Genomic DNA, 14,562 nt, shown 5'->3' on the forward strand with positions numbered 1-14,562 from the left:
TTTTTCCTGTCCATGCAGGGAACTCAAGGAATTAGTTTCAATTACAAAAATAGTATTCGGCGTGTTAAAATCTTCTAGTTTGACAAATGAAACAAAACAAACAGAAACGTCTCTGTTCTAAAAAGTAAAAAAAGAAGAAATATAATTTGATTGGAAGGTATATGCAGAACAAGAGAAGATACAAACGTATGTTAAAACAGCTGAGAAATATTCTCACCTGCAATCAAAATAAAAATACTAACTACAGCTTTACACAGGACACATAAACTCATGTAATTATTGAAAATACAGGGATTCTGACTCCAATCCTCCAAAATCAGTAAGAGTGGCTTGAAGTCTCTCGCTTGGACTAATACCAGCCCAAAAGATGAAGTTAGCCATATTTTGCCAGGAGAAAACGATTCTGATCTGAACTAGGGGATAGGTAAAATCGGGTCTAGAAGCATACCCAAAAGTGTCATTGAAGTTTCATGAGAGACCGGCTGGAAACAACATGCAACAACTTGATGAATCCAAGGAAACTAAGTTTTCCATCAGTGTGTCTAATCCAGTCATGAAGAACAGAATGAACAGGAACAGAAGGGCCAAGGCCAAGTTCCTGAAACAATGTTTCCAAATTAGTGTAAAGTCAGATTTATATTCCCCTGACCAGAACTTCTCTGCTTGCTTGCAAGTTTTGTTCCACAGTTTTTAGGAAAAAAATAAATAAATAAAACTCCTAAAAGAAATGCCATTACCGAAGCCAATTCCTCAATCATTATAGTCCGGTTTCCATCCTTCTCAAAGAGTTCATAGGCACAGCGTGCGTGTTGCTCCCATCTATCGAGAGCTTCGAGTTGGTACACACTTAATGCAGCAGCACAGAATTCCTCGAAATCCATCCTTCGGTACTGAAGTACATTGAGCTGCCATGAATGAGCGGAAAATCATTTAGCATTTGAAAATGTGATTCTATCAAATCTGAACTAATTACAAAGCTAGGCAGTTAGGAGCTCACTGAAGAGATAAAATCATATATGCACGATTCCTTCATGGCATCAGTTGCACTTTTAGTAAAGGCCTGACCAAAGAACAGATGATGTGATTGATTTATCAAGTAAAGACTAGCAACAGAAGATGACAATCTCAGAAAACCAACCTCTTTGATATTTTCTATGCTTATGGTGTCATTTTTGCTTGGTTCCAGTAGCGCAAATTGCTCCTTCAGGTAGAATAGTTGATCTACGGTCAATGTTTTTGATAGAGACTGCATATAATCGAGTATGAAAAAAAGAAGCACTTCAGCAGATAAAAACAAGTGAAGCAATGAAATGAACAAGAAACAAGGGAAGTAAAATTCGTCGAAGAGCAAAATCAGGAACAAAATTTTCAGATTCAATACGAAAGTACTTCTCTTCTTCTCCCAGACGTTTTATGCTAGAAAGGAAAATGGGTTTAAAGGAAATTATCTCCAATTGCATCCTTTATGGAAGATAAGTTAATTTTCTCTCCCCCCATGTCTGGTATGATGAATCAAAAATTGTGTATAAAATGTTTTTTTTTTTTTTTTTTTTCAATTTAGTGTGCGATTTACATTTAAAGATTAACATCTCTAATCTATCAATTCAAAGCAAAGTACGAGAAATGCACTTTTTGCCCTACTTTTCTGTCCTCCGTCTTTCCTGTCTATGGGAGATATATTTCCTAATCATTTTCTTCCTTTCCTTCACTCAATTTACCAATATGCACCCCACAGTTCACCCTGGACTATACTCTCATAAAGCAGCCTCATAAAATGAAAAAAATTCTGCCATCACTTCCAAATGCAGCAGTAACTAGCATGAATTTCAAATAGAAAGCTAAGTTCTATTATCAGGGGAGCTCTCAGACAATATACTTAAGAAATGACGAAAAAGTCACAGTCAAATGAATGGAGCAGTATCATTTCACTACAATGTCACATACGCACCCGTAAAGCAGCTTTCCGGAGGGGTGATGATCGTATATATGTTTTCATGAGTTTGAATATTAATATATCCAAAGGCACTTTAACATCATTACTATTTTTGATCCATGGATGACCTGAAACAGAAAATTTGGCTTCACAAAATTTCACAAAAAATCTGCAAGTTATATTTGTTCTATAAGATACTCACACATAGCTTGAGCTGCAGTCATTCTTTTCCTTGGATCCTTACTCAGTAGACGTTTGATAAAATCTTTGGCGTCGGAAGACAATGTAGGCCAAGGTTGTTCTTCGTAAGTTGGTTCAGCTTTTATAACAGCACGAAAGATCCCAGACTCTGTCCGAGCCCAAAATGGGCGACTTCCGCACAATAGTATATATGCTATGACACCTATACTCCAAACATCAGCCTCAGTGCTGTATGCTCTGTGTAGAACTTCAGGTGCAACATAATATGCACTGCCAACAATGTCATTGAGTCTTTCGTCTGCAAATTCAGCATATTAACATCATTCAACTCATTTTAATAGCCACCTTGGACAAAGAGAAATTAGCAAAAGCTAATGGATTAAAGAAGAAAAAACCTGGCTTCACAAAATCTGATAATCCAAAATCTATGGCCTTCAGTTGTGAGTTTTCTTCCTTTGATGTAAACAAGAAATTCTGATCAAGCAAGAAAGCTACAGTTAGACAAGAATATGCATAAAACAAGAAACATTTTTAAATTCAACTAGAGAAAACAAAAAATAGAAATATTACAATGGACAGATGATGAAGCAAATAAGATAAAGCTACAGAAAAACACGTGGTATCAACGGACTTCAGTTATTCCATTCTTGTTACAATTTTATTTTATTTTATTTTTATTTTATTTTTATTTTTTCGGGGATTATTCTTGTTACTAATAGGCATATCATATCTTCTCCTCTAAGGAACAACCATATTGTTCTTGACGGCTGACAACAAAAGAAAAGGACAAAAGATTTTACATTAAGTCCAGCGCAAACCTGATAGGCCTTTTGACCCAGAAACTATGCTGATAAGTACGAGCTCATACCTCTGGTTTAAGATCCCGGTGTACCACTCCCTGAAGATGGCAGAATGCAACAACATTTAATATTTGTGTCACCACAGTCTTCGCATCATCTTCACTGTATTTTCCACCCCTGAAACAAAGGAGACAACATTGATTTGTTAGTGACTGCTGGAATATGCAGATTAGTGTTTCACTTACAGCACACCAAGCATTCAAAAAGGTTCAGAAATACAGATGTAGAAATACCTTGATAGAATTCTATCCAGGAGCTCCCCTCCTTCACATAATCTGAGAGAGAAAGTTCAATATTTATAAAGAAGGAAGTAGAATAATCAAATTAAGCTTATGACTGGGTAATTTTTCAAAGAGAAAGTTCCAAGATTGTTCTTGAACAGAAATTAAATGATTACTATGCAAATTTTCCATTAACGAAACAAATTGTATAACATACTAGTACAGAAATTAAAACAGGATTAAAATCAAACAAGCATATCTTACTCCATCACTATGTAGACATTTTCATGGTCTTCATATGCATCATAAAAATGAACAAGATTGCTATGTCCTGTCAAAGCTCTCAATATTTTCACCTCCTTTCTTACATCTTCAATGGCTATAGCAGTGGTCATCTGCAAAGGAAAGTATAACCACATCTGAAGAAACAGATTATGAATCCAACTTATGAGCAGATGATTTTCTACAAGGATCCTGACTCTTATAGTTGCAGCCCTGACTTATATTTTAAGCGCTATTAACTAATAAACAGTCAATTTCTGACTCACCTTCAGTATTCTTAAGTAGTTGAAAATTACATTACTGGCATCATCTTATAATAGTTCTCCTGAATAAATCAATGTGCATATTGATGCAATTCCACACAATGCGATTTGTAACAAGAATCAAATGATTCCATGAATTAGAATCAAAATGCTCATTGGTACAACTATCAACTACTCTACTCATGCTTCATGCCCTGATTCATTATCATAAATTTATTGGCATCTCTGTGAAATATATTGACCAATTCAGGGTACACCAGCCCCTAGGTCGACTTTAACTCTTCTGGATTATACGGGATCCCCTTTCTGCCAAGCAATCAATTAGCCACCCCAGCCTTAGGCAGAGCAAATATGCCAATTCCCATACCATTGATTCAATTGGTTTTATGTACCTGTGTCACCACACAAGACTTGGGATCCACTATTTCATCGGATTTAAGTTTGAAACAGAAAATGTGAACGACATGCTATATTGACACAGATAACTTGAGAGGTTAGGTAATTCTAGGCAACATTCATGAAATTTCAAGCCTTAGAAACAAACGGAGGAAATTATATCGAAATTAAAAACAAAAAATGGATAAGATGCAATGCTATATTGACGCGTATGTCAAGCCTTCAAACACCTCCCCAAAAGCCATATCAACAGTCTTGTGCAAGCCAATAGCAGCAACCGAAACCTGATTCCCTTCCCAGAAACCTACACCTTCCCACGTTCGAAATCACACTTTAGACTGCTGCACCATAAAACCTATGTAGATTCATTTACAAATTCATTTCAATCCTATAACGCTGTTTTCCATCTATTAAATATAATCCACTTTAATTTAAAAACGATTCTTGCAGCTAAACGGAATTATGAAATTCTATTTAGAAAAAACTAAATCCATGAAAAAAATTAATTTAATTGTTCACCCATAAATTTATAACCTATTGCGCTCTGAATGCAGAATTCAATCTCACTGCATATCAGACCACCAAAACCCTATTCAGGTGAGCTCTAAAACAGCAAATCCAAAAGAGATCAGAAGTAAAATCATCACTGAACTCGGCAACACAAAAATGCCTGTGAAAAAATTGAAAAAGAAAATAATATTTCGAACCTTTGCTTTTGGAATGACCTTGATAGCAACCTCCTGTCCTTTAAGCTCTCCCTTCTTGAACTTTGCTCTACAAGTATACCCAAAATGCCCTCTCCCCACCTCCTCTCCCATCTCGTACTTATTGTTTAAATTCTTTGAAAACCCGAAATTCTTATCCAGTCCCGCCTCTGCCACCTCCTTCCCCTCCGGTATCGCTGCCTCATTTGGCTTCACCGACCCATGCCGCCTTGCGAGCACAGCCCTAATGTGCTTCGCCGGAGAGGGAGGTGGGAACGGCTTCTTGAAAAATCTCCTCGGCGTGCCACTAGCTGGAGATCTAGCCGGAGACTTCTTCGAGAATAAATAATGCGCCGGACTGGGGCTGTAAAATGGAAAAAATGGAGATTTCTTACCTACCTCTGAATCCCCCTTTTTCTCCTCAAAACTCCCAGAAATAGTATTATCCTTATCCCGTGCATTAGCTGTGGACTTGATTTCATCTGATGAGTGGAAATTGGTGGATTTGGGTTTGGAAGTGCAAACTCCCATTTGCTTTCTTTTCTTAAAAACTCCTAAATTTTATTCTTCTGAAAACTTCTCACAGAGAACACGCAATTTTCTTGAATATATACCTTAAAGCTGAAATCTTTGAATAAACTTTATGCATAAATATTATGTTTTAGGGATGGAGACTACGCTTTGAGATTTGGATGTGGACTAGTATTGAAGAGAGGGAAATAAGGCGAGGGAGCATCCGTTGCAAAGGTGATAAAAATAGTAATTGATGAGAGGAGCTTTTTGTCCCAATTTATATATTAAAATATTATTATTTGTAGTAAAGGGCAATTTTTGAAAATGGACTTGTAAATGGTCCTATTTAAACTATCAAATTAAAGTAATTCACCTACAATTTTTTTATTTTTTTTAAATTATTCAAAAAGTATTCTTCTTGAATTCAGTTAATGAAAAATAGTCTTCACATTATTCCATTCATATTCTCTCATTCTTACACCTTAATTCCTCCTAAACTTTCTTCTCGTCTTCTCTTCGGTAGATTTTGAACGGTCGCAATAAAAATAAGATTAACATATCAAAAGCTAGAAAAGAAGAAATTCGAGAGTGAAGCTCCTTTTGTGATCAAATGATTTTTGGCTTTAGTCTTTTTACGTTATCTGACGAAGATATCTATTAATTAGACATTCTTCTCTTGAGTCATTAATTATTGTTTGTAGGTTGTTCGATTTGTTTGTATGTAATTACAGCACATCATTGCAAGAAGTAGAATTCAAAGTCCTGTGGGGCATGATTTGATTTGGTTCGATTCTAACGAGAATCGAATCGGACTAGAAATTTTCGAGCATTTAATAAGTGAAATCGTCAAATTCAAATTTAATTATGGAACTGTTCAAGTGTTTTAATATTTACAAAACTGCATTAATTTAACTAATGATAGGTTCAATCTTATGTATCTTTTACATCTCTCTTTGGTGAGTTCTTCGTAGATTTAATTATTAAAATTATAGGAAAAAGAAGATAGCGAGCTTACAATAATTAAGAGAAGTGTTATTGAGCTTTAATTCGATTTATCCAGAACAATAGAAATGGCACTACATTATAATAACAGATTTTAGTAAAACTTAGNGAGAATCAAATCAAAATCATCGATTCTTAATTCCAATACTCGTTTGTGTATTTAACTTAAAAAGAACTGTTCGATTTGATTCGGTTCGGTTCGGTTAGGGTCCGTTTCGGTTCAGGAGTTTTGTTCAACCCTACTTCAAAGGAAAATGGAGGTACGAGGTTGTTAAGTTGTGTAGTCTAGTTATTGTTATTTGGAGGAGCTAATCGCGGAGAGATCATCATGGGAGTTGGAAACGGGGCAAGCAGCCCCCTCTGCCCCTTGAACAAAATTTTAGTAAATTATTGTTTAAAAATTTGTATTTTTGTAAAATTATATGAAGGAATAGGAGTCCTAATAAAACTCGATTTTACCCTAATTTATCTAATAAACAGGGAAACATCCTTACACTTTATGTATTACTAGCAAATAGAGAGAAAGAGAGGTTAAATGATATATGATTGATATTTTTTATTATGATTTTTTTCATCACAATGAATTACTACAATAGCAGAAGATGATGTAGTTTCACACTGAGACGGACCTTAAAATTTTTGCATGTCTTGACTGTTTACTTTCTTTCTTTAAAGTGGTTATTCTTGATAGAATTAAGATTTATGATTCTTAACAAAGGGAAATGAAAACGAAGGGACGAGGGGAATGAAAATGAGGTTTAGCCCCCATTAAATTTTATTAAATTACGTTTCATTTTTCTTTCTCCTAATTTTCAACTACACAATCTTTTATAAAATAATATTACACGTAAATCGAAATTTTTCTTTCTTTTTTAAACACTCATTTTTTTAAAAAAAATATATTATTCGACCCATTTTCATCTCTAGATAATGGGGGCCAAACGGGGCTTAATAATGAATAACTTCACATGCTTGGGGAAAAAAAAGGTTGTTTTTGAAATAAAAACAGAAGAAATGTCGTTGGATATAAAATTAATTAGTCAAAGAAAATAAAGAGATAAAGAGAACGAATCATTAAAAAAAGAAGAAATTTCACAAAATGTCCATTTTTATCTAGTCATTTGTAGAAATGTTCACCATTGCAAAAATGTCTAATTTGGAAGAATTTAAACCAAAATACCCTTATTAACAATTTATAATTCCACACTAAGACAAAAAAATGGACATTTTTGCAATATTGTTATTAGTCAATAAAATTTTGACACATAATCTGTCATATTTATTTCAAAAAGTATATATGTCAAATCACAATAAATACTATATTTTTCACTGATTCAGAAATGTCGAAAACGATATTTTTAAATATAGAGAAATGTCGTGTTCAAAATAAAATGTCATTCTAAACAAATGAAATGGTGTTCAAATGTCGAGAATGACATATGAAATGTCGAGAAACATTATTTTAATGTAACTTCTCATGGAAGTCACTTTTCAAAATTCGTGACAAATTAATAAAAAAAAAAATAAATGTCGAGAATACCATTTTAAAATGTAACTTTTCATTAAGCGTATAACAGACAAGTTGGCACTAAATTCAAATGAGTTGACGCTTTTTAACTCATACCCTTAAAATTGGATATTCTTGAAAATGCCCTAATTAAAAATAAATGTACGATAAGGTTGTCCAGGCTGTACATTTGAAGTCCACGTGGCTAGAAGATTGTGTTGATTTGAATTCTTTTATTTAATAGCTTGCTGATGGTTAAGATTTTTATATTGAGATTTAAGCAAAATATAATTTTCTTTTATTGGTTTTGATTGAAAATAATATTAGATTAATTGATGAAATCTAATTTATTTAATATTTTACTGACATTAATTTCAAAAATTATAAATTTTTGAATTCAAATCTCCACGTGCTTACTTTAGTTATTTAATATTTTATGTACAAAATTATGTACACATATCACTTCCCAATCTTAAAATTGAGGTTTAGCCCCCATTTTGGGGAGATGAAAATGAGTGGAATAACGTTTTTTTTTTTTTTTTTTTTTTGAAAGATGAGTGGTTGGAAAAGAAGGAAAAATTTTCGATTTACATATAATATTATTTTATGAAAAATAGTGTAGTTAAAAATATGAAAAAGGAAAATGAAATGTAATAAAATTAAAATTAAGCAGGGGCAAACGGGAGTTAATAATACATTTGACCAAAAAAAGGGGAAGAAGAATAGACAATTCCCTTGTCTTGGAAGCAATAAACTGGTGCATTTTCTCTTCCTAGTTCGTAGGCACTTCTTGGAAGCAACATGTGCCTAGATTTTTCTTTTGTGGCCTTGCTTTCCCATTGGTCTATATGCTAAGGGAGGTGGTGGGGTGGGTGGGATTTATAAATCTACAAGATTGTATAGATTCGAATAGATTGTATCAGACAATCAGAAAAGATCGATCAAAACAACTACGAGTTTATATAGTTCAATCCATTTTGACATTACTAATCTCGTATCACTCTCCTTTTATACTTTGATTGCTGATCTTTCCTAATTATAGAATAAATCAATGAATAACTTCCATCTTGAAAGTTATGTCATATTTTGTTATTGATATTCGTCGTAGGGTAAATCACCATTAGAATAATTAAATACGTCTTTTTTTAGTATTATTTTTTTATAGAATTACCGAATTAGCGTGATGGAACCATCAGATTTTGTCCCCGTCCTAACCAGAACACGAATCAATCAAATTTAATGTTGATTATAACATAAAAAATCGAATTTCTATTTTGTAATTGTAAATATTGTACTGTCAAGTCAATATGATCAGGTCCACAATGAATGTCTAGCATTGTACATGTTTTTGTTTTAATTCCACATTAAACTAGATGTTGACCTTATAATTTTAGTTGAAATAAATTTAAGTATAGAGAATTGGATGAGAAGAAACCTCATATTTCAATGAGGAAATGACCTCGAAATTTGAAAATTTGTATCAAACATCAAGCATGTTACACGATACAAATATCAAGCATGTTACACGATTAACCAAATGGCAAATTCTACTACTCATACGTGAAGTGATTGAATTGGAATTCTTAGAACCTTATCTATAGTAAATGTGGTCTATTATGCGTACAATTGAATGAATTATGTCATTTTCTAAACATAAATGTCATAGGTAATGAATTTGTTATTCCTTATTTAGAAAAAATAACAACCACCTTTTAAATAGGAATTCCTACGTTTTACACATTTCTAAGGCCTATTTGTTACTGCTTTTTGAGCAATTTATGATTGTCAAATAATTAGAAGTTGTTTTAGGTATATCATATATGATAAATTTAAGAAAATTTGATTATGAAAAAAATCTATATCATTTGACAAAAGATTTTGGACGTACTCATTGGTATAGCATCCGTTTAAAATTTATAATGGAATTGGTGACGTGGTTGACGGAATGTACATTTGACCTCTTATTACGTCATTAAACTTTGAGACGGTCGAATTTTTGTCAATAAACTTTGGAAAGCGTCTTCGACTGTTGACTAAACTTTGAAAAACGTATTTAATTGCTCACTAAACTTTGAGATGGTCGAATTGTGGTCACTAAACTTTGAAAAATATCTTTGATTACTCAATAAACTTTGGAAAATGTCTTCTATTCCTTACCAAACTTTGATGTTATCGAATTTTGACCACAAAACTTTGAGATGATCGAATTTTTGCTACTAAACTTTGAAAAACGCCTTCTATTCCTCACAATAATTTTGAATTAAAATTAAAATTTAGAGCTTGTTTGTCACCCACTATTTAGAAATTAAATAGTTTTGAATAGTATTTTTTGGAGAATGTATTATTAAAAAGTAAAGAAATTTTATTGGTTTGTGTAAAATATTTTATTGTATAAATGTGTGATGAAAAATGTTCCTATAACAAACAATTTAAATTTTTAAAAGGCGACAAACATGGGCTTAATTTAATTCTAACTATTGCGTATTTCGTTGTAAAATTCAAATATTAAAGTTTATATTTAATTTAATTTTAATAATAAATTTATTATGTATTTCGTTGCAATTAATTGTCACATCCTTTGCATAGCATTGCAAGCGCTGTCTATCATAATATTTGAATTTTGCAATGAAATATACAATAAATTTCTTATTAAAATTAAATTAAATGCAAGTTTTAATATTTAAAGTCGAAAACGAAACACACAACAAGCTCTTGTTTGATGGGAATTAAAATAAAATTTTTAACAGATTTTGATAAAATTTGATGAAACGTGTGGTTGAAAAGTTGTGGGTTTCATAAAACATGTGGTTAAATTTAATTATTGACTTTGAGTTTGATAAAAAAAAAATTATTTTATGTTCTACCAAACATGGACTAAATTTGTTGTTAGAATTAAATTAAATTCAAATTTCAATCCAATTTTAATAACAAATTTTAATTAAATCCAAATTTACTATGTGCAATAGAAGATATTTTTCAAAGTATAGCGGTCAAAATTTGACCATCTAAAAGTTCAGCGATCAAAATTCAACTACTTATAAGTTCAGTAAGAAATAGAAGAAATTTTTCAAAATTTAGTAAGCAATCGAAGACCATCTTAAAAGTTTAGTGGTCAAAATTTGACCACCTTAAAGTTTAGTGAGTAATTAAAAATATTTTTTAAAATTTAGCAAGCAATTGAAGACGTTTTCCAAAGTTGAGTGACCAAAGTTTGAGTATCTCAAAGTTTAACAACGTAACGAAGTGCTACATGTGCATGCTATCAACCACATCACCAATTTCGTTAAAGATTTTAAATGGATGTTATACAAGTAAGTAGCATCCAACGTTTTACAAAATGTAGTGACCAAAATTTGATATTTAAACTTCAACGAGCAATTGAAGACATATACATAAATTCAGTGACTATTGGAGCAATTAACTCGCGAATTTGTTTAAAAATCACATCAGTACAAAATACTCCAAAATGCATAAAAATAATTTCAACTTCATTTTTAAGTCTCAGTTGTTTCCTAGTGTCCTTTCAAAAGATTGAATATTCTGATATTTAGTAACATAAAATTTCAAAAATCTGTTGTTAAGGAAAATATTAGTCATATTTCGACCAACCGTTATTCGTTTATTACCACTTGTCCAAAAAATACTTTAAAGCATGCCGGTTTACATTAAAAGTAATCTACATTGTCCATCAACGATAGATTTTTCTGCAGAATTGAAAAATTGATTGTAATTCTCAAAGTTACTCTATGAATCTATAGTAAAATGGGTAAGTAGCGTTCCAGCCGTAAGGGGACCATCCAACTAAAATTACAGCAAGGGCCAAGGCCATGTCCGTGACATTAATGCCACAAACATTTGAAGTTGACCGTAATGTGTCCAATGCTATGGGTATTCCTCTCTCTTTCTAGATTTTTCTATTTTGGGATTAACACATTCCAACTGTTGTGAAATGGACTCCCCTTTTATTTGTTAAAAAAATACTACTACTTTTAGTTTAGTAATAATTGGAGTTTGACGACAAATTAATATAGTTAATGACTTAGGACTGAAAACAACATTTGGCCTACATGTCAAAAGCATATGCTATTTTTTATTTTAATCTAAATATGCCTCATAATGCATTACTAAAATTATCAAATTAATAACATAGTACTAAAAGTTCACTTGGAGAACAAGCATTCTACAGGCGGAGATATACAAGATGGTTAGCGATAATTTCAACACTAGATATATTAGAAGTCTGTAGGAGAAAACTTTTAAAAAGTCAAAAATTACTTCTGAGATTAAGAAGCTATTTTTTAGCACTGGTAATTTTTTATTTTTTATTTATTTTTATTTTTTTAGGTCTATATGACAAATTTTTTGAAAAGTCAAAAAATACTTCTCAGACCAAGGCCATCTTCAGTGCTATATCAAAATCTTAACCAAATCTTACACCAAACTAAAATTAATTTTCAACCATTACACTAAAAGTTACACCAAATGAACAGTGTTTAACTATTTTCTTCACTTTTTTTATTCTTTATAATTTATTTATTTGACATATTACTTACTTAATTATTTTATAAATACATAAATTACTAAATAAATAATTACGTTAAATTATGAAAAAATTAAATAAATTAATAAATAAAAAAAATTGTATGTATTACATTAAATAATTTCTTTATGTATATCATTATTTAATTTCTTTTTGTATTACGAAATAATTACGTTAAATAATTTTTTTTTATGTATCGTTTTATTTAAATAAAATTAGATTATCGTATGCATATCATTGTTTAATATATTTCATGTTAACTTTAATAAATAATCGTGTTTGTTATATTTTAAATTTTTTCTTCTTTTAATTAATTTATTAATTATTATTTCTTACATTTAAAATTTATTTTAAATGCAAAAAAAAAATAATAATAATAATAATAATTTATTGTATTAAAAATATATAGCACCAATGATATAAAAACCCTTAATAAATTTATTTGAAAAGAGATAAAACAGACTTTATACACTTTGCACCATTTTGAAAAAAGATAAAAAAAAAAAAAAAAAAAAAAAAGGGCAAAAANTTGAAGTTGCCCTAAAAAGCTATTTTTGAGCACTGGTAATTTTTAAAGTGCTTTGTTAGAAGAGCTTAATTGACATAAGATAATTCATTAGAAAGCTATTCTACAAAAAATAAAAGTCCTATAAAATGAATCCTAAGTAATTTTAATACCCATATTGACTTTTCAGGCATAATAAAGTTAAAAAAAGCAATCTCCAGTCTCCACTGCAAAATACATTGAAGGCAAATTTAACCCAAAATAATAACCATAAATAAACAAAGATGAAATATATGAAAGTTGTCAACATCTTTGACAAGTGATAACTACCATGATAGTTGTAAAGTGAATGAAAGGCCCATGATAGTACGCGACTGCTACCCTAATTACGTCTAGCCGCAGCATCAATTAAACATCAACTGCAACGGTCAACCATTGTTTTGTTGTCTCTGTAAGGTAATTGATAATTATGTCTCTGTACGGTAATTGATAATTAAACCGACAAATTTTGTTTTAGACAATATTTTGTCACTTTTACGATTTTTATTTTAACTGTTACAATGCAATTAAGAGTTTCAAAGCATCTTTACAAATCATTAATTGCAAACAATATAATGTTTTAGTTTCTTCAAATAGTGTGTTCTGAGAATGGTCTCAAAGAATGCAATGTCAAAGTGAGTCATTTAAGAGCTAACCGGATGTGCTGTCCCCACCAAAACCCGACTCCAGAAATCCAGTCCGTTTGAGATGACTCACATCACCCCAGGATTTAATGCTCCATTCATCTTCAGCAGACAAGTGAAAAACATTGACAGAAGTATTTAGAACCTTCCCAACAGACTGCCCATGTGAAGAAGCCCGTCTATGAAGTGCTCTGATGGTACCACCATGAGTGACTACAACTACTCGCTCGCCTGCATTAAAAATGAACGTTGGTATAGCTTATAAGCAATTTTCCATGTCCAAGTGAGTCTAAAACAACCAATACCTAGGTGTTTCTTTGCGATCCTTTGTAAGCCTGATGTACAGCGTTCACAAAGCTGATTAAGACTTTCTCCACCACCCTGCAAATGTTGTGAATTAGCTGAAAGACTCAATGCATATGTTTTAACCAATGACACTTTCTATAATGATCGCAATCGCAATAGTCCCATGTTAATATCGTTTTTTCCCTTTCATTTACCGTAGAGTTGAGCTTCACATTAAAAAAATTAAAGGATTATTCGTCTGCCTTGTCTTTACACAAGCAGGGGGTGTAGAAAATGCCTTTTTGCCAACTAGGATTTGTCCTTGTCTACTGACTTAAGAAGCTCAGCAGGGTAGAAAACCATAAATTAGCTGTCCTGCTGCATTTTGAATCTCACCGGCAGCTTAATAGAGCATACTGTTACTCTTGGTCTTGGATTTACAATATTTATAGAAATGGATCCAAGAGTTCATAAGTTGTAACCTTGTATTCCAGTAGTCATTGCACACTTTCCTGGTGGCTTCCACTTCGTGCACTAGAACCCCCACGATCATTGCAAATAACAAAGCCAGCACTATGAATGCAGTCTCTAATGGGTCATTCAATTTAGGTCAATCATCCACCCGATCAATATGTATTTCTACCAGAGCTGGTACTTAGTCCTCAAC

The 14,562-nt window shown here is 31.8% G+C and overlaps 2 protein-coding genes across 2 annotated transcripts in view; both read right to left on the reverse strand.

The window, feature by feature from the left end:
* Window positions 1-125: 125 nt before the first annotated feature.
* LOC111410350 (CDPK-related kinase 5-like) lies at window positions 126-5,620 on the reverse strand. Its single transcript, XM_023040637.1, has 11 exons — window positions 4,864-5,620; window positions 3,480-3,610; window positions 3,228-3,269; window positions 3,003-3,111; window positions 2,530-2,608; window positions 2,136-2,432; window positions 1,949-2,061; window positions 1,139-1,246; window positions 998-1,060; window positions 738-905; window positions 126-598 (listed from the first exon to the last, which is right to left on the reverse strand). The coding sequence occupies exons 1-11, from the start codon at window positions 5,389-5,391 to the stop codon at window positions 458-460; spliced, it is 1,779 nt and encodes a 592-aa protein (XP_022896405.1). The 5' UTR covers window positions 5,392-5,620; the 3' UTR covers window positions 126-457.
* Window positions 5,621-13,394: 7,774 nt separating this feature from the next.
* LOC111410352 (phosphoglycerate mutase-like protein 4) overlaps window positions 13,395-14,562 on the reverse strand; it is a 4,166-nt gene continuing 2,998 nt past the window's right edge. Inside the window, exons 5-6 of the mRNA XM_023040640.1 lie at window positions 13,916-13,991; window positions 13,395-13,841 (exon numbers count right to left, since the gene is read on the reverse strand). Coding sequence (XP_022896408.1) covers window positions 13,618-13,841; window positions 13,916-13,991 — 300 coding nt within the window. The 3' untranslated portion in view covers window positions 13,395-13,617. The remainder of the gene's footprint in view (window positions 13,842-13,915; window positions 13,992-14,562) is intronic.

This window comes from Olea europaea, chromosome 15 (assembly GCF_002742605.1).
Source record: "Olea europaea var. sylvestris chromosome 15, O_europaea_v1, whole genome shotgun sequence".
In the NCBI taxonomy this organism is placed as follows: domain Eukaryota; kingdom Viridiplantae; phylum Streptophyta; class Magnoliopsida; order Lamiales; family Oleaceae; genus Olea; species Olea europaea.

What these genes read in the sequence shown, in the direction of transcription:
- LOC111410350 (XM_023040637.1), bottom strand. Translation starts at nt 5,391, where the DNA reads ATGGGAGTTTGCACTTCCAAACCCAAATCCACCAATTTCCACTCATCA. An exon ending in GACTGCAGCTCAAGCTATGT is followed by an intron (nt 2,062 to 2,135) that starts GTGAGTATCTTA and finishes TTTCTGTTTCAG; the next exon opens with GTCATCCATGGATCAAAAAT. An exon ending in TGATTGAGGAATTGGCTTCG is followed by an intron (nt 599 to 737) that starts GTAATGGCATTT and finishes ACATTGTTTCAG; the next exon opens with GAACTTGGCCTTGGCCCTTC.